Source organism: Panthera tigris, chromosome D2, assembly GCF_018350195.1.
Source record: "Panthera tigris isolate Pti1 chromosome D2, P.tigris_Pti1_mat1.1, whole genome shotgun sequence".
NCBI classification, from domain to species: Eukaryota; Metazoa; Chordata; class Mammalia; order Carnivora; family Felidae; genus Panthera; species Panthera tigris.
Window position 1 is genome coordinate 11073442 of NC_056670.1, and position 18272 is coordinate 11091713.

Consider the following 18272-nt stretch of genomic DNA (forward strand, 5'->3'; position numbering starts at 1 on the left):
AGCAAAGTCAGAGGACTCAGTAATCAACTAACTATAAACATTTCCTATCCTTACCTTAAGAGGCATCTTCGCATGTTCATTTAATAATGGGACGTCAAACACTAATCTTCGGAGCAAGTGCTGCATCATAGAAGGTCTCAATTGGCTGGTGGAACAAAGTTCATTTAAATAATGAAGGGAAATGTGTCTAAACTAAGTAAATAGTTCATTAGACTAAATTATATATGCCAAGAACCTCTCTTCAGATGGTGGTTAATTAGGTGCCCCAATCCAAAGATCAACAAAAGGCTACACAACTATACAAAAGGTTACATCCCAACTCATCTCTACTCCCTAGATCTGAAGAGCATTCCTTAGAGACGGCCCTCTTTTCTCCTCCTTCACTTTTCCACCATTCACAGTGGCGGACCCTAATGCTTCCTGAGACCCTTCCTCCAGAAATACTTCTTTCTCCACTCTACTGGGTGGGAGTGGTCTTCAGTGACTGAATTAGAAGCAAAAAGAAGAAGAAGTATCCCAACAGGAGGGAGAAAAAAAAGGCTGAGACAAATTTTGCCAGAGGTGGAAGGGAACAAAAATCAACCTACAGTGAACGTCTACTATGTGGGGTCATCCTGAATGTTTCACGTTGTTTAATATTTAGATAAACTCTATGAGGTAGGTATTTTGATTTCATTTTTACAGAATTTGAGGGTCAGGGGAGCTACAGACAGAACCTCCTAATTTTTCACCTCCTTCAGTCCCATCTGGCTTCTAAGCCATACGTACACTTTACTGTGAGTGCAAACTTTTCTTCATCAGTGGACTGCTGAGCCACGTGCTTTCACCCGCTCTTGAAATCAGAAAGGAGCCATCACCCCAGCTAGGGGGTTTGAGAAATTGTCATGTTAGCTGTCAGAACTCCAACAGGAGAAGGTATGCTCTGGTTTTCACAGTAAGACATTTGAACACTTCCATTTACAGGAAGTGGTTTTCTAGGCTGGAGGAAATAAAGTCAGCCTTCATGATTGCCACACATAAGTAATGGTTTAATATTATACTATATCATTTTTTATATATTTAAGAAGTCTCTTTTTTCTTTTCTCTTCTGGAAAAGGAGTTAAAATCATCACACATAGTCAAAAGGGGAGAATCTATTAATCTTACACTACGGTGGCCAGAGACTCCTCACACAGTCACCCTACCCACCAACATCCAGAATAGTAAAATTGATCCAGCACTGTATCCAATGGCCAGATACCCTAGAGAGGCTTGGAGGAACACTCCAGAACTTGACGAGGAGCAAGGGTGCTCTGATAAGACTCAGACCTTGGGTACAGGTGACTACCTACAGTGAATTAATTTTTTGATACAGAAATTGTTTCCAAAATTCATAACTATTTGTCAAGGGCCATATAGTAAATGCTCTTCCTTAAAGGAGAAGAAACTGGATTCGGAGTTGGCTTCCCACTTACCCACAAATAGAGAGCAAACAAACTTCTATGGAATCCCGCTGAGCTTTGGTAAGTGAGCAGCCCTTCGAAAGTCTGTACACAGTGTGCAGTAACGAGTCAATGAGAGAAGCGTGGTGTTCTGTGCCCGCAAAAAGAGGGGCACATCTTGTTAACAAAGGCAACACGGCTGTGCAAAGGTACCGATTGAGGGCCAGGGCCATGTCTGTGGCACTCAAAGCAGCCTAAAAAGAAATCGTGAGTAGAAAGTCATTTGTGTTTGGCAGTAGACAACTCTCAAAGGGATGAACATGTTGACATGTAATTTCATTATCTAGAAAATGACAAATACAGTGAAACCTGGGTTTGTGAGCATAATTCATTCTGGAAACATGCTTGTAATCCAAAGCACTCATATATCAAACCGAATTTCAAGACCCATGGGCTCAGTTGGGATCATGTGACGTCTGGCGTCATGTACGACTCGTATTTGAAGACATCGCTCGCTGATCAAGTTAAAATTCATTAGAAATGTTTGCTCGTCTTGCAGAACACTCATAGAACAAGTTACTCGCAATCCAAGGCGTTACAGTATATGAAAAGTGAAGATGTATTCCTCAGTTATACCTTTAAATGTGGTTCATATGATTTTTTTTTACCACTAGTAACAATCAACTTTCGATTGCTCACAAATAGATAAAAATGAAGTGATGTCTATAGTGATCTCTACCTCCTCAAGAAGCCCAAGAGGCTCACATTCTATAATAAAATATCAATGGTAAGATGAGTGTGAGTTGAAGACGCTAATGATATCCAAGAATGTGAGTACTTTACTAGGGGAGGAAAAAGAGAAAGAAGCTTATTCCCATAACAAATCTCATGTTCAAAAATTCTTCCATAATTCTACTTAATAACGTTTACAGTTTTGCTCCTGTCTGTCGGAATCGATAGTGGAAGGTTCATTGTCTTCTTGTGTTCTCGACTATCCTATTAGATTCAGAATTACATGTGAACACCCCCAACAAAGAAAAAAGAAAATTCAGTGTATTTTTAGGAGTCTCCTCTGAAGACTTTCATGAAAAAGCTGTTACCACCTCAGGATCTGGTTTTCTCTGGAATCAAAAAGACCCACTTAATTGAGAAAAGGAGGCATTATAGCTATCGAAATGACATTTAGAGCTTCAGCTTACTCTACAATGCTTCAAACAGGAGAGTATTTACACCAGGAACGACAGATTCTCAGTGCGGGCCACAGGAGGCACAGGGAATATTACAGCCTTATCTATGCTTTAAATATTATAATGATGATATTATATTATAATGATGATATATTGTAATGATGATATTATAATGATGATATAATGTTGTAATGATAATATTATATTATAATGATGATATTATATTGTAATGATGATATTATATTATAATGATGATATATTATAATGATATTATATTGCAATGATGATATATTATAATGATGATATTATATTACAATGATGATACTATATTGTAATGATGACATTATGTTATAATGATGATATTATATTATAATGATATTATATTGCAATGATATTATATTATTATATTATAATGATGATATTATATTACAATGATGATACTATATTGTAATGATGACATTATGTTATAATGATGATATTATATTATAATGATATTATATTGCAATGATATTATATTATTATATTATAATGATGATATTATATTACAATGATGATACTATATTGTAATGATGACATTATGTTATAATGATGATATTATATTATAATATAGTATCCTTATAAGTATTATAAGGATGATACTGTTATTGGCACAACTCAACAGTGTCCATTAAACATTCTTAATACTGTAACTGCTTTCATTGAGAAGCATGATTGTTTCAGCCAACCTCCCAAATCAGGGTTACTATCTTCTGTGGTACCTGATCAGAATTCTTATCTTAATCCTGAGGTTGTAAGTGTTCCCCACTGTTCAATGAATTCCTTAGGATACAGTCTATTTTATGTTTACCCACTGCCTGCTTAAAAGTATAATTGGTACTCAATAGACATTTGGTGACAATAAATAAACGAATGAATACATCTATGGAGAATAAGCCAGAGGAGGACATGTCAGGAATTGAGAATGTTCATCGTTAAAATCATTACCGTATCTAAAGAAGCAGCAGCCCGGAGATCAGGCAGAAAGCCAACCTCGAGAAGATGGAGGAGGAAATCTTGAACCTCAATGCCATAGACCCTGTCAAGGAACAAAACCATGGCTGCCTTGTGATCTGGGCAAAACCCCGCAGACATGTCAGGCTCCACCACATTCCCATCTAAAAGAGAGAAGGTGACATGTTGTTGTTAATGGACAGATTACAAATCGCTTCTCTCCAGCCTTCTCACATTCAAGTAAAATTATCAGTTGAATGTTTTTTTGTCCTTCTACCCACAAGCAAGTGCTAGGAACTGGCCTAAGAATTACCACAGGGCAATGTAAATTCAAGGTCATTCGAAATGTGATTTGGGCATATCTATTTGTTAGCTGCGTATTTGATTCAATACACAGCATTATGCTAGACAATGTGAAAGAAACAAAAAGGCATCCCAAATCTACATTGTGAAAACTAGTAAATACCATAACAAGTTAAACTGCAAAGTTTTCACTGTTTTCAAAAAATCAGTGTTTTCAAAAACACTAATAACACTCATGCATCCCTGAGAGCCTCTTTTAAACACTAATAACACTCATGCATCCCCATGTGATAATCATGGTTCATTTACATATTTATGGCTTGGACAAAATGATGCAACTCTATGAATCAGTTGGACTGTCAAATGAAATACGTTTCATGAATCATAATAGCATTTAACAACACTTAAGACATATTTGAGAATCAGATTATTTTCTCTATTAATAGTCACTATTTGATGCCTGTATAGATCAGGGAATCTCATTAGAATTCCATAGATCCACACACTGGGAATCACGGAGATATGGAATTAGGGGATTATGTGCCAATTTAAAAAACTGGAGGACAGACCTGTTTCCTGTTTGGCCATGTGGTAATTATGCCAAATAACATCCTGCTACTGATAATACACTATGAGAATCTACAAAGACTATCACAGAATCATTAATATTGATACAATGTTGAAAAAACAAGGATCCAGGGAAGAGGTTACATGACCACAATCATCCTGAAAAAATAAAGTCACAACTTGTTTGTTTTCATTCATAATTAATGAACGGATTTCATATCTGAATTGTGAAAATAAACAAGTAACAATGTTTTCAGGGACATTATATTAAAGGCTAATACCAAATAGCTTCCATTCCTTATTAAATGATAATAATACCCATATACCTACTACTTTCCTTCCTATCATTAAAATAATGGGAATAACAGCTTGTTTGTGGTGTTAGGCGCTATGCCAGGAAAGTTACAGACACCATTCGATAACAATTTTCACAAGCACACTGTGAGGCTGGTATTCTTAGCTACACTTAACAGATGACCACTGACCTTTAAGGAAGTTAAATAACTTGCCCAGGGTTGTACACCTAGTAATTGGCAAAGTTAGATTTAAACCAAGAAAATCAGCTTTCAAATCCAACCAAAACTGATTTAATCCTTAATGTTAAATCAGTATGTTATATTTTTTAATTAAAAATCCATATGAAATTCCAGTCCAGTTTAATTCTCCTAAAAAATTGCATGATAGGGAATTCAAATTTATAAGATTCTATGATTTTTTTAAAAATTCTTTTAATGTTTATTTATTTTTGAGAGAGAGACAGACAGAACATGTGCAGGGGAGGTGCAGAGAGAGAGGGAGACACAGAATCCCAAGCAGGCTCCAGGCTCTGAGCCGTCAGCCCAGAGCCCGACACGGGGCTCGAACTCACGAACTGTGAGATCGTGACCTGAGCTGAAGTCAGACGCTTAACCAATGGAGCCACCCAGGTGCCCTAAGATTCTAAGATTTTAATATACAGTCGTGACTAACGAAATGTCAAGCAACCTGCTGATCCTAAAATAAGATCTGTGTTTTAAACACTCAATCAAGTAGACGTTCATGTTAAGGAATGTTACAGCTACACATACCTGGGATTCAAGACTCACTGAGTTGCCACAGTTGCTGTTTCACTTTTACCATCTCCTCAAACACAGTGGAGACAATAAAGCTGACAGACTGCCTCCTGTCAAATTGCTGGCTTTTGAACTAGAAGAAGGAAGGCCAGGTATACTGGCCTTACCTTGTGGTCCCTGCAATATTCATCTGCCTACAGTTACAGTTACTGCCTTAGATAGTCTGTCCAAATCTGCTGGGGTCAAGCACTGCAGGAAGTGAACATGAACTTTTTAAAATTTATTTATTTATTTTCAGAGAGAGAGAGAGAGAGAGAGAGAGAGAGGGAGAGAGCGCACCAGGGAGGGGCAGAGAGAGAGAGAGAGAGAGAGAGAGAGAGAGAATCCCAAGCAGGCTCCATGCTGTCAGTGCAGAGCCTGATGTGGGGCTCGATCTCACAAACCATGAATATCAACTTTTGAGATTGTGTGTTTGTCCCTCAAGTTTTCTGAAACCCTCCCTCTTTCATTATTATTCTGGGCCATGCTGTAGTTCTAAAAGATGATAAATAATTTCTGAGAAAGGCCTCAGCCATCACTAAGGGAGGAAGAACTGATCATTAGAGGCAAACTTCACGTCCTAAATATATAACATACAGTAACAATTATTATTGATAATGGGTGATGCTTAAATGGGCAACTGACTTGTCACAGAAACATACAAAAAAGTACCAGTTTAGCTTTTAAAGTTGACTTAAATGCGTACCACTCAAAATAAAAACATACAGTTTTCTGTGTATATTTTCCATGAAAGGAAAGTGGTAATAAAAAAGTAGAAATTTAGTATAACCAATGGATTGGGTTTTAAAAATTAACTTTCGTCGTGATTGTGAGAGCTCACAAAAAAATCCTTTAAACCCCAAGGTAGACAATATAGTGCATATTTATAAAGGAAAACACCACCAAATATCATTACAGCACAACTAAATAGAACAGGAAAGAAACCACCTTGAAAAATCTTGAAGGCTAATGGCAGATAACTGGAGCAAAATGATATATACTTTGGGGGAATTCTGAATGAGACATCTGGATATTCTTAGGGGTTATGTTCTTGGTTTTTCATGATAACTGATTTTATCTAAAAATGTAGCACTTCTCTCTTTCCTAATCTGTGTAACACTGGTATTATTATCTTTCTTCTGACAGCACCAATTTTATGGCTCAAAATATAGGGAAAAGAAAGGACATTGTACTTAAGTAAATGAACATGAGTTAGAAAGAGAAGTGGAAAGAAGGCAGGAGAGAACAGTCTGTATGTATACAAAAAAAAAAAAAAGAAGTTGCCTCAAGTGGAGAAGATGAAAAGCCACAGACAATTATTCAGTTCATGCTTTCTCGAAAATCACAATGAATATTCAACTCTTATGGCTGGAAGATCTGGGTTTATAAGCTGGGCACATATGAAACTACTTTCTCTTCATCAGAAGGCTGGCTAAGAGGGTAAGTCACGTTCAGTTACACAGTGGTCCCTTCATTCTAGACTACACTTTCTTCTAAAATTAGAAGTTTATATAAAAATGACATATGTAAGAATATCCAATAAAAAATTGAAAACTGAACAAAATTGAAACCGGAAAAAGGAAATCTAAGTATAATTTGGAATCTAATTTGTCCCTTAGTGGTCTTGAATAACTTTTTAAAAAATGTTAATTTATTTATTTTGAGAGAGAGAGAGAGAGAGAGAGAGAGAGAGAGAGAGAGAGAGAGAAAGAGAATGAGCAGAGGAGGGGCAGAGAGATAGTAAGACAGAGAATCCCAAGCAGGCTCTGTGCTGTCAGCAGAGGGCCCAATGTGGGGCTTGAACTCACGAACAGTGAGATCACGACCTGTGATGAAATCAAGAGTTGGATGCTTAAACAACTGAGCCACCCAAGTGCTCCAAATCTTCAATAACTCTTAAATCTTTTTTTCCATGGTAGGCAGAGTGAACCACCAACAGGGAATTGGCCTCGGGCTGACGCCATGTGCTATTTCTGCTGTGGTTTGGGGGCACTGCAGGGGATCGGTGTGTGTGCAAACCACCCAAACTGTGAGGCATCTGTGCTTCATCCAGCAATGCCTGAGCCCTCCCTCTTCCCCAACCCAATCTGGCCCCAGGGGAGGGGCCACAGTTGTTGGACAAAGGTTTATGTAGAGAGTAGGTAATACCTTTATTTTCCACGCTTTTGGGTTAATATTAAAAACTAATCACAAGCAGTTGCTAAACCAAAATGACATACTGTAGAACGGCAATAAACATTTCATCAAAATGGTAAAAAAAAAATTCTTTTTTTAATTCTCTCCCTTGTCTTGATAAGAGCACTTCTTTCAACACACTGGGAATTTATAAATCTCTAAGTCAGAAGCTATGGTCATTTCTGGGGAAAATAAAATATTATAAGTAAATGACAATGAAAACTATCCAAAAGAGTGAAGAAAGGAATTGCAGGCAAGAAAGACAGAGAAGAATGAGGGCCAAAAAAAACAAAACAAAAGAAACAAACAAACAAACAAACAAACAAAACCAAAAACCAGTGGAAAGAAATTAGATAAGACGGTTGAGGTACATATTTGCTCTTCTCTGGAAATTGTCTGAAATGTCATATACAAAAATCTCATTGAAAACAGCCGTTTAAAAACAATGAGGCTGGAAAATACTTTACAAAATGGTAACATCCTTTTTATTTATATACGTGTGTTTGTAAATGTCTGTGTAGAAGAATATGTCAATAGAGCTTTTCTTAATTCAATGAAAAAGATGTACTTTATAGCTTTTTCCTTTTTAACTTTTTTAATGCTTATTTATTAATTTTGACAGGGAGAGAGAGTGGGGAAGAGGCAGAGAGAGAGAGAGGAAGAGAGAGAGAATCCCAAGCAGGCTCCGTGCTGCCAGCGCAGAACCCGATGCAGGGCTCTATCCCATAAACCGTGAGACCATGACCTCAGCCGAAATCAAGAGTCAGACGCCGAACCCACTAAGCCAATCAGGTGCCCCAAGTTTTTTTACTTTTCTTGAAGAAACGTAAACCCAGTAACTATGCTGCATGGCAATGGGGGCTGGGGGCGAGGTGTTGGGGGGAATGTCGAGTGCTGATGGTAGCATTTAAAACATCATGTCCTCCAATGCCCCACTGAATTACAAAGAAGCTGGCCTTACCTTTGGCTATTGTTGGCATCTGAAAAGCAATGCTGATTACTCCCACCAAATCTCCCAGTGGAATTAGGGATCTCAGAATTGACCGGATTCTGATGGCTTCCCCCTTACCAGCATGAATCAACTACATGAAGGAAAACGAAGGAACGTTAGAACAGCTTCGTGAAATCAGTGTTACAATTCTATCCAGAAAATCTGAAGAATGGGTCTCCCCATCTAAAATAATTTTCTGCTAATTAATTATGCGTATAAACTTAGACCTCTCACAGAATTTGTTATTTTAGGCTTAGAGACAGATATTTACTCGTCCACACAGTACTGCTGACATCAGCATAGGCCAAATCATGTACTACAGCATAGGCCCAGTGGTTTAACCATCAAAACAGTAGTTTTTATCCTCTGCAGGGTACTAAAATACATTGAAAATCTGATAAGGCTACGAAGGCTTACCTCGCAAAATTATATATAAATACCTATCGTAACATGAACAATAAATACAATGAAATAATTATCTTCGGACCCAGAACACATAGTAATATTTATGATTGATTTAGCCTCTTTCTTGCTTTGCGATGAAAATGTAATTGTATCCTTATCCATATTCCATACTAATTTCTCCCAAGGAAGGGTTTAGGATGTAGTGGGGAAACGTGAATATGAATCATGACAGGTTTTTGAGGCTGTCACTGGCTAATGGACGACTCGTAAAGACTGGATGCGATATGTCAAGAACCTCAGCAAAGCTCTGGAACAGACCACGGGCTTTCGGAGTGGGGGGTGGGGGGGGCACCTGTTTCCTTCCCCACAAGGTGAGAAACACAAGTACAATCTCTGTCACATAGGAGGTCTTCAACCAATCGATACAGAAGATGAATAAATTTCAGAAGTGCCAACTTTAGCGCCTTACTGAGTCACTTGGTTTTTTTCCTCCTAGTTTAATAGAGCACAAAATTTCCATTTATTGGCATAATTTCCTGGTTCCTTTGATCTTTCATGTCAACTGAGAAAAGAAAAGATACTGGGAGCATGAAGTTTTTTGTATGCAATCACCTCCAGCATACAAACAGGCTCCAAGTCCTTCTAACATTCTGACATTTCTCCACACTGGGATTCCTCTCTGTTCACAACGAAAGTTATGTCAAGAAAGCATGAAAGTTTTTTTTTTTTTCTTTTAAAGGCTTTCTCTGATTTTATTTTTCTTAATGTTTATTTTCGAGAGAGGCAGAGTATGAGGGTGGGGGTTACGGGCAGAGAGAGAGGGAGACACAGGATCCGAAGCCGACTCCAGGCTCTGAGCTCTCAGTAGAGAGCCAGATGCAGGACTTGAACTCAGGAACCGCAAGATCATGACCTGAGCCAAAGTTGGACACTTAACCGACTGAGCCGCCCAGGTGCCCCAAGAAAACACGAAGGTTTTAACCTACAGCCATGAGAGAAGGAGACCAAAACAAAAAACAAAAAAAACCAAAAAAACAAAAAGAAAAAGAAAGAAAAAAGAAGGAGAGAAAAATAAAACAACACGAAAACAAACACACAAAACCCCCACAGATCCTAAGCATACGTAGAAAGATGTGATCTGTAAGCAACAGTCCCAAGGGCTTTTCAGTTTAGACGTGTATCTGCCATATGCCCCAGCACTGTTCACTGTGTTTCGATCTCTGTGGTCTTTCCCATTCCCAGGCCATGAAGCTAATTTTATGAGCCTTTAAAAGCTAGCACTTTTAAAATGAATACGATAGAATAAAACAAAGCCGGTTAGGGTAAAATAAAGTACAAAACATCGGAATGTATTACGGAGTAAAAGTAAGTACCATTCCAGGAGACTTCTAATTTCTTCTCCATCAGAACATTTTAGAAAACACCAATCCATAGAGCCTGAATAGCTGTTTCCATCTCTGTAACCACCCGCACTCCCACTTTCCCCTAAACCAGTGACGGGCATATGGCAGCTCCCTCAGAGACGAGATACTGCGCACCAAGAAAATGACTCTTGTCGGGAGCTGTTGTTCTCTCTCTCTCTGCATGCACTAAATTAGCAGAGGAAATTTATAGGAAAAATGTATTCTTTTCTTCTTAAAGTACAGGGAGGCTGAATGCGTTTGAGAGATATAGATGTAACTGGCTATTCCACTAATGACTTGTACTGAAATCTCATTACTAATTTTACAACCAAGGCATTTCCAACTAAATAAACACTTGTTCAGCAATTAGGCGGCTGCTATTATTTTTAATGGAGCATGGAGATTATTGGTTTTGGATGCCGTTATGATGTTTGCCGGCTATGGATTGTTTTCTGTTTTTATTTATTTATTTTGGGAGAGACAGAGACCAGCGTGAGTGGGGAAGGGAGAGAGAGAGAATCCCAAGCAGGCTCCCTGCTTCCAGCACAGAGCCCAACGCAGGGCTCGAAATCATGAACCGTGAGATCATGACCTGAGTCAAAACCAAGAGTCGGACACTTGACCGATTGAGCCACCCAGGTGGCCCTGTGGATTCTTCACATAGATGGATAAGCCAGGATTGCTGTTCTTGGGCCCCAAAGCACTTACATGCATTTCAGGAGCACAGCGTCCTAAGAGGTCAATCAAAGCTGCATAAAACGTCATGATGGCATTCCCCATGTGGATAGTGTCATCCTCCTCCTCTTCTGTCTCACTTTTGTAGATTGTTCAAAAGAAACAGAAAGCAAAGGAAACATGATGATAAAATAACACTTCGCGTTTATTACATACTTCTTGGAGAAAAGGGATCCCCAAGGTAATTCATTCTGCCTCTTCTGCTACTTTTCATGTATGTGATTAATTTGTAGCTTGACATTTTTAAAGGGAAGTAACAAGGAGTTAAAGACCAGACACCAAGAATACATTTGTGGGAACTTTAATATTGAGAATCCCTCAAACGAAAAAAAGAATTGCTAATTTGATGGAATCTGCTTATTTCTAGAGGCAGACAACCTTTGTTTTAACAAAGAAAATAACTAATGGAAAGACTTGATAAGTTTAAACTTACATTTTTTTTAAGCTTATTTATTTATTTACAGAGAGAGAGAGAGAGAGAGAGAGAGCGCGCGCGCGTGCACATAAGCAGGGGAGGGGCAGAAAGAGAAGGAGAGTGAGAAAGAATCCTAAACAGGCTCTGCACTGTCCTCACAGAGTCCAATATGGGGCCCAAACTCACAAACTGTGACATCATGAGCTGTGAGATCTAAGCTGAAACCAAGAGTGGGAAGCTTAATGGACTGAGCCAGCCAGGTGCCCCTGTTTAGAAGACTTTTATAAATAGCTTACATCTACAAAAAAGGTGACAAAGATCTGTCCTATAAGATAGCAAATGTAAGGCACCTAGGACAGTGCTCGGCTCAGAGAAAGTACTTAGAAATGTGATTATCTTTCACTTACTATCTCTTTGCCATGTACTCTACCCCACCCAGCCACTCCCAAATAATCCAACATGTCTCCCTCCCCAACTGTGTGAGAAAAACAAAGACTTCATTATCTTGCTAATGAGGGACCAATCTAGATGGCCTTGGAAGATCACATCATTCACCCCTCCCTTGGTAGGTGGCTCAGCTGGACCTAGCAGTCTGCAGGGTGACAGCAAGGCCTTGTTGACCACATCCTCTTGGCATGCAATGCTGCTCCCAGGGTGCTGTGTGCACACTCACTGTTGTGGTCCTGGGCCAGAGATCTCTTGATATATTTTCCACTACTTAGAGAAACTGAGGGCCACCTAGCTCCTCTGTGGCTAATTGATAAACATGTAACATGATCTCAGAAGACTCCCAGTCTGAAACCACCTTGGACCTGACACGGACAAAACATCTAGGCCTAGTCTGTGTATGCAAGAATGAGGGTCTGCAGGACTACTCTGCTTGGAAATTTGCCTCCAGTAAGCCCTACATTCTATCTTTTCCAGGGGGGTCAGTAGCATGGGAGTAGGATCTGTTAGCAAGACACTCACCCCCACAGATAAAAACTGTGAAGCAACATGCCTGAGTTGACTCATGTCGGTTACTGGAATCAAGTATTAGTAATGTCTCCTATGTAGAAATGTAAGGTAGCTACTGCCTCCCATATCAGCCATTGTACCTTAATCAAGCATTTTGCTCCTCAGAATGACAACGCCCCCTTTTCTGGGCTTTACCACTATGCCAGTTAAGTCCCCCATTCTCTTGCTAAAGGTCTTAATTTCTTACTATTATCTTGAAAACTCATTCTAGCTAGCTTCCCACCAAACCCTCCTACAATTTCAGAATCTTGTCTGCCATGGTTTGTAATGACTCGCTTTGCCATACCACCCCACCCCCCCGGGAAAAAATTCACAAAATACATCTCCTCCAAACAACCTAAACTTCTCCCTGCTACATTCACCCCATCTTCCTTATTTTCTCTTTATTCAAGCTATTCCCACAGCAAATTCCATCCATTCTTCTTTTTTCATTAATTTTTTTAAATGCTTGTTTATTTTTGAGAGAGAACAAGTGTGAATGGGGGAGGGGCAGAGAGAGGGAGGCAGAATGCAAAGCAGGCTCGAGGCTCTGAGCTGTCAGCACAGAGCCTGATGCAGGGCTCGAAGTCACAAACTCTGAGATCATGACCTGAGCCAAAGTCGGATGCTTAACCGATGGAGCCACCCAGGCGCCCTGCATCCGTTCTTCCAAGTCTAACACATTGGATTTCCAAGGGCAGAAATCATGGGTACCAGAGGATTCTATTGCAATTGACAGAATGCCAATCATATTTTGTAAAATTTCAAGACAAGGAGTATAATTTGCTCCTAAGAGTATATATATTAGACCTACAGTGTTTTACTGGATCCGCTAGTTGGTGAGGGACCATCTCGAGAGGGATCCTCGGCTATTTTTATGGCTTCTTCCATTGCTGCAAGAAGACCGTTCCCACCTTCCCCTCTCAAAGCAGGACCGAAACACTCGGGCCTCCGGATGAGCAACCTCACCACAACATTAGCATTCTCCTCCACACTCTCCCCTAAAATCAAACGAGGAACAAGAACACACAAACATTGGTTATATGGACATTCTGAGCCAATCGATGTTGTGTTCATTCATTTAGATGTAAAGAAAAATCACTAAAACCAAAGGACATAGTCACTAATAAAGCTAGAATTCGACCTAAATCACTAGTTTTATGTACACAAGACTCAGAAAGCTTCTTGTACTTAAAATTTGGAAAGTAAAAAGCATTACAGATGCATAGTTTTTTCACCCTTGTTAATTCGTTATAGGAAATGAAGCCATAAGCCTACCTATTAATTAGGACCCAATTATGAAAATTTACAAGAACTTGTAACCGCCTAAAAATGTTAGTTTAATAATAAAAGCATCGCATTCAAGAGAAATATTAGAAATTAAATTATTACTGTGAACGAACTACTGATTATAAAATATTTTACTAACTTTTTCTTTACTAATATTTGCTTCTTATATGAAAATGCTAGGATATATTATTATTTTATACATCTATTTTTATGCAGTTTTAATCATGACCAAAAAAAGACCCAAAGCAATTAGTCTTACCATTACAGAAGACAGCAAATCGGAGAAAGTCAAGGTATCTCTCTCCTTCAACTGGATTCCACCCAATATCTGGGTAACCCTTAGATACCAGCATCGGGCAACTCTGCAGTCCACAACCAGCCAAATATCGAACTACCTACAAACAATGATAAGCAAATGTGTTATCCTGTGGGTCAGAAGTCATTAGATGCTAATACGATACATAATACATGATATTCTCAAAGGACAGTTTAAAACAAATGTGGTTTTGGGGTGCCTGGGTGGCTCAGTCGGTTAAGCATCTGACTTCAGTTCAGGTCATGATCTCACGGTTCATGGGTTCCAGCCGTGCATTGGGCTCTGTGCTGACAGCTCAGAGCCTGGAGCCTGTTTCAGATTCTGTGTCTCCCTCTCTCTGTGCCTCCCCTGCTCGTGCTCTGTTTCTCTCTCTCTCTCTCAAAAGCAAATAAAACAGTTAAAAAAAAAAAAAAAAGAATGTGGTTTTGCAAGTTTTTGTTTTTTTAAATGTTTGTTTATTTATTTTGGGGGAGGAGGGGCAGAGAGAGGAGAGAGAATCCCAAGAAGGCTCCATGGGGCCAGTGCAGAGCCCAACTCGGTGTTCGATCTCATGAACTGTGACCTAATGACCTAAGCCGAAATCAAGAGTAGGCAGCTTAACCGAGTGAGCCACCCAGGTGCCCCTGCAAGTTGTTTTTAACCTCATGACAACACATGAACTCTCTTTAGCAAAACCTTAGAATTAAGAAATATTTATAAATCATAACAAAGTGCTATTGTAATAAAAATATTTATAAATCAACTCTATGAAAGAAAATGTTCCTAAGTTTCACAGCATTTAATTTGAGACTTTTATCTATAAACATATTTGTGCCACCTGGCTGGCTCGGTCCGTAAACCATGCAACTCCTGATCTCGCAGTTGTGAGATAAGCCCCACATTGGATGTAGAACTTATGTTTAAAAAATTGTGTGTGCATATATATGTGTGTGTGTGTGTGTGTGTGTGTGTATATATATATATACATTTATATTATATATCATATATGTATTATACATTATATATAAATCACATATATATACATATATATATATTATGATATATTTGATAAACTTTAAAAATGTCTAAAGACCCCTCACCCAGTATAAAACCTGAATCCATCGGAGATACTGAAAGACCCATCTGAGATACAGTGATATTTAGAAAAGTGAATTTACTTTCAACATGGTATTATCAATTTAAGTTTATATTCAAATACCTTGGGTTCAAATCTTTTCTGCATTATTTACTAGATCCTTCTGAACCATGGTTTCACTGTCTATAAAATTTGGGCAAGTATTACCTACCTTTCAGTATTACTGATTTTAACACATTACATTTTCTGCTTATCGTTGCCTTTTAAATTACCATTTTAATTGAATGTTGATCCTTGGCAAATTTCATAACTGGTCCAGTTTTAAAAGAAATTCCTATGTTATTTTCAATGGCAGTAGATTGCCAGTCAAGCAACTTATCAATCAAATTAACCCAGATCAAGTTAAATCGTCTTGAAAAAGAAATAAACAATCTAGCTAAAAATATTTTGTACCAAATTTAAGTATAATTTGTGTACAACAAACTCATCTATTTAAAGTATAAGTTCAGTGATCTCTGAGAGATTTATGCATTGGTGAAAACACAGCACAGTCAAGATGCAGAACATTTCTATCACAGGGAGCCTGTGGGGCTCAGTTGGTTGAGCATCCAACTCTTGATCTCAGCTCAGGTCATGATTTCACAGTTTGTGAGTTTGAGCCCTATGTTGGGCTCTGTGCTGAGAGCGTGGAACCTGCTTGGGATTCTATCTCTCCCTCTCTCTGCCTCTCCCACTTTCTTTCTCAAAATAAATAAATAAACAAGAAAAAAATAGAACATTTTCATCACTCTTCCGGACCCATCCATCCCTCCCTGCATGTGGATGCCTTGACAATCTGCTTGGTGTCACTACAAATTAACTGGTCTATTCTAGAACATGCAATCCATGTATAAAGATATAATGTACATGCATGTGTGTGTATGTATATATATATATATATATATATGTATGTATATATATATATATACGTATATATAGTATGTAAATGTATAAATGCATATAAGTATATAATTGTATATATATGTATATAAAGATATGTATGTCATTCTGTGCCTGGCTTATTTCACTCAGAATAATGATTTTTAGAGTTATTTACATTGCAACACATGTCAAGACTTCATTCCTTCCCTTTGCTTCATAACAGCCTTCCACCGCATATGGAAATAGTCTGTGTTTCCTTATCCATTCATCACCTGATGGGCACGGTCTCTAGTTTTTGGCTAAGATGAACAATGTTGTCAGCAATGTCCATACTTTGTGTGGACATACATTCCTATTTCTAATGAGCACGTACCTATGAGTGAGAGGGCTAGGTGTGCGTTTAGGACAGGGATACATTTAATTTGTGAAGAAACTGCCAACCTGCTTTCCAAACTGACTCCACCATTGTTCATCTCAACAGCAACAGGTAAGAGTTCCAGGTGCTCTGTATCTTCCACAACATTTGGTATAGTCAACTTTTTAAATAGTAGCCAATTTAATGCATGTGTAGATAAAAAGATTTTAGGGACGCCTGGGTGGCTCAGTCGATTAAGCATCCAACTTCAGCTCAGGTCATGAGCTCACAGTTCATGGGTTCGAGCCCCATGTCGGGCTCTGTACTGACAGCTTAGAGCCTGGAGCCTGCTTCTGATTCTGTGTCTCCCTCTCTCTGCCCCTCCCCCGCTTGTCCTCTATCTCTCAAAAATAAATAAACATTAAAAAATATTTTTTTAAATAAAAAAAAAAAACAAAAAATGAGAGAGCGTGCGTGACTCACTGACCTTATTGCTATGGTAAGGAGTTGGTTTCTAAAAATATGCAAACATACAGATTTTAGTAAAATATATTTGCTTTAAAATATGATTTTAGACTATAAATATTAAACTGTATTTACAGAAATATAAATAATATGAAAATGTGTATTCATCTCTATAATATACAAATATGTTTTTGTTGTGTGGTTTTTGTTTTCCTTTGGAGAGAGAGAGCGAGCACGGGAGAAGGGCAGAGGGAGAGAGAGAGAGAATCTTAAGCAGTTTCCACACTCAGTGTGGAGTCTGACGTGGGGCTCGATCCCAGGACCCTGGGATCACTGACCTGAGCTGAAATCAAGAGTTGGATGCTCAACTGACCGAGCCACCCAGATGCCCCTACAAATGTGTTTTTTTTCAACTGTTGAAAAGAAAGCAGCAAAGACAAGAAAGGAGACAGAGAAGAGGTTTCAATCTTAAATGGCATGAGCATGAAGGGCTAGACTAAAAGGTGACTTGGAGTGAGTGGAAGGGTGTCAGGAAAAGAGCCAGGAAGACATAAGGCAGAAGAATACTGCAGATGGAGGGAGCAGTGAGCACAGGGTCCCTGAGGCAGGAACACAATCGGCGTGGCTGGAGCAAACAGAAAAGATGAGGAGAATTGCAGGAAATGAAATAAGACGGATATGTGCAATCAGATGAGTCAGAAGCTATCACAATGCCTTTACTTGAAGCGAGGCAGGAAGTCTCTGGAAGAATTGTAGACAGGGTTAATAGGATCCTTTCAGGAGGCTCACTCTGGCTGCTAAATAGGGGAGCAAGGGAGGGACCGGGGAGACTACTTAGAGTGCAATCACAACGACAACACTGGGGGGGGGGACTTATCTATGTTCCGGCAAACATGTATGGGGTTTCAAGTACTTGGTTACAGTGCAAGGTCTTAATATGTCACGGATGCCTTGCCCTGGAATATATGTCTATAGGATACGAAATGTACTTTGGGATGTTAAAACAACCTTGGAAGAAATTGAAACTGTACGACTAAAACAAAAGGAACAACAGATACTTTTTGTTCATTCCCTTTCCAGAGAAAAATGCACGTGATCAGAGGAAACACTTTATCTCAAGTTTCTTGTTCTTTGTAATTTACAATTATATGCTATATGTAATATATGTAAC

The 18272-nt window shown here is 38.7% G+C and overlaps 1 protein-coding gene across 1 annotated transcript in view; it reads right to left on the reverse strand.

Moving 5' to 3' along the window:
• The window catches only part of RYR2 (ryanodine receptor 2), a 753483-nt gene that overhangs the window by 192568 nt on the left and 542643 nt on the right, over positions 1 to 18272 (reverse strand). Inside the window, exons 45-51 of the mRNA XM_042960054.1 lie at positions 14229 to 14364; positions 13494 to 13680; positions 11242 to 11347; positions 8696 to 8816; positions 3593 to 3762; positions 1455 to 1675; positions 55 to 145 (exon numbers count right to left, since the gene is read on the reverse strand). Coding sequence (XP_042815988.1) covers positions 55 to 145; positions 1455 to 1675; positions 3593 to 3762; positions 8696 to 8816; positions 11242 to 11347; positions 13494 to 13680; positions 14229 to 14364 — 1032 coding nt within the window. The remainder of the gene's footprint in view (positions 1 to 54; positions 146 to 1454; positions 1676 to 3592; positions 3763 to 8695; positions 8817 to 11241; positions 11348 to 13493; positions 13681 to 14228; positions 14365 to 18272) is intronic.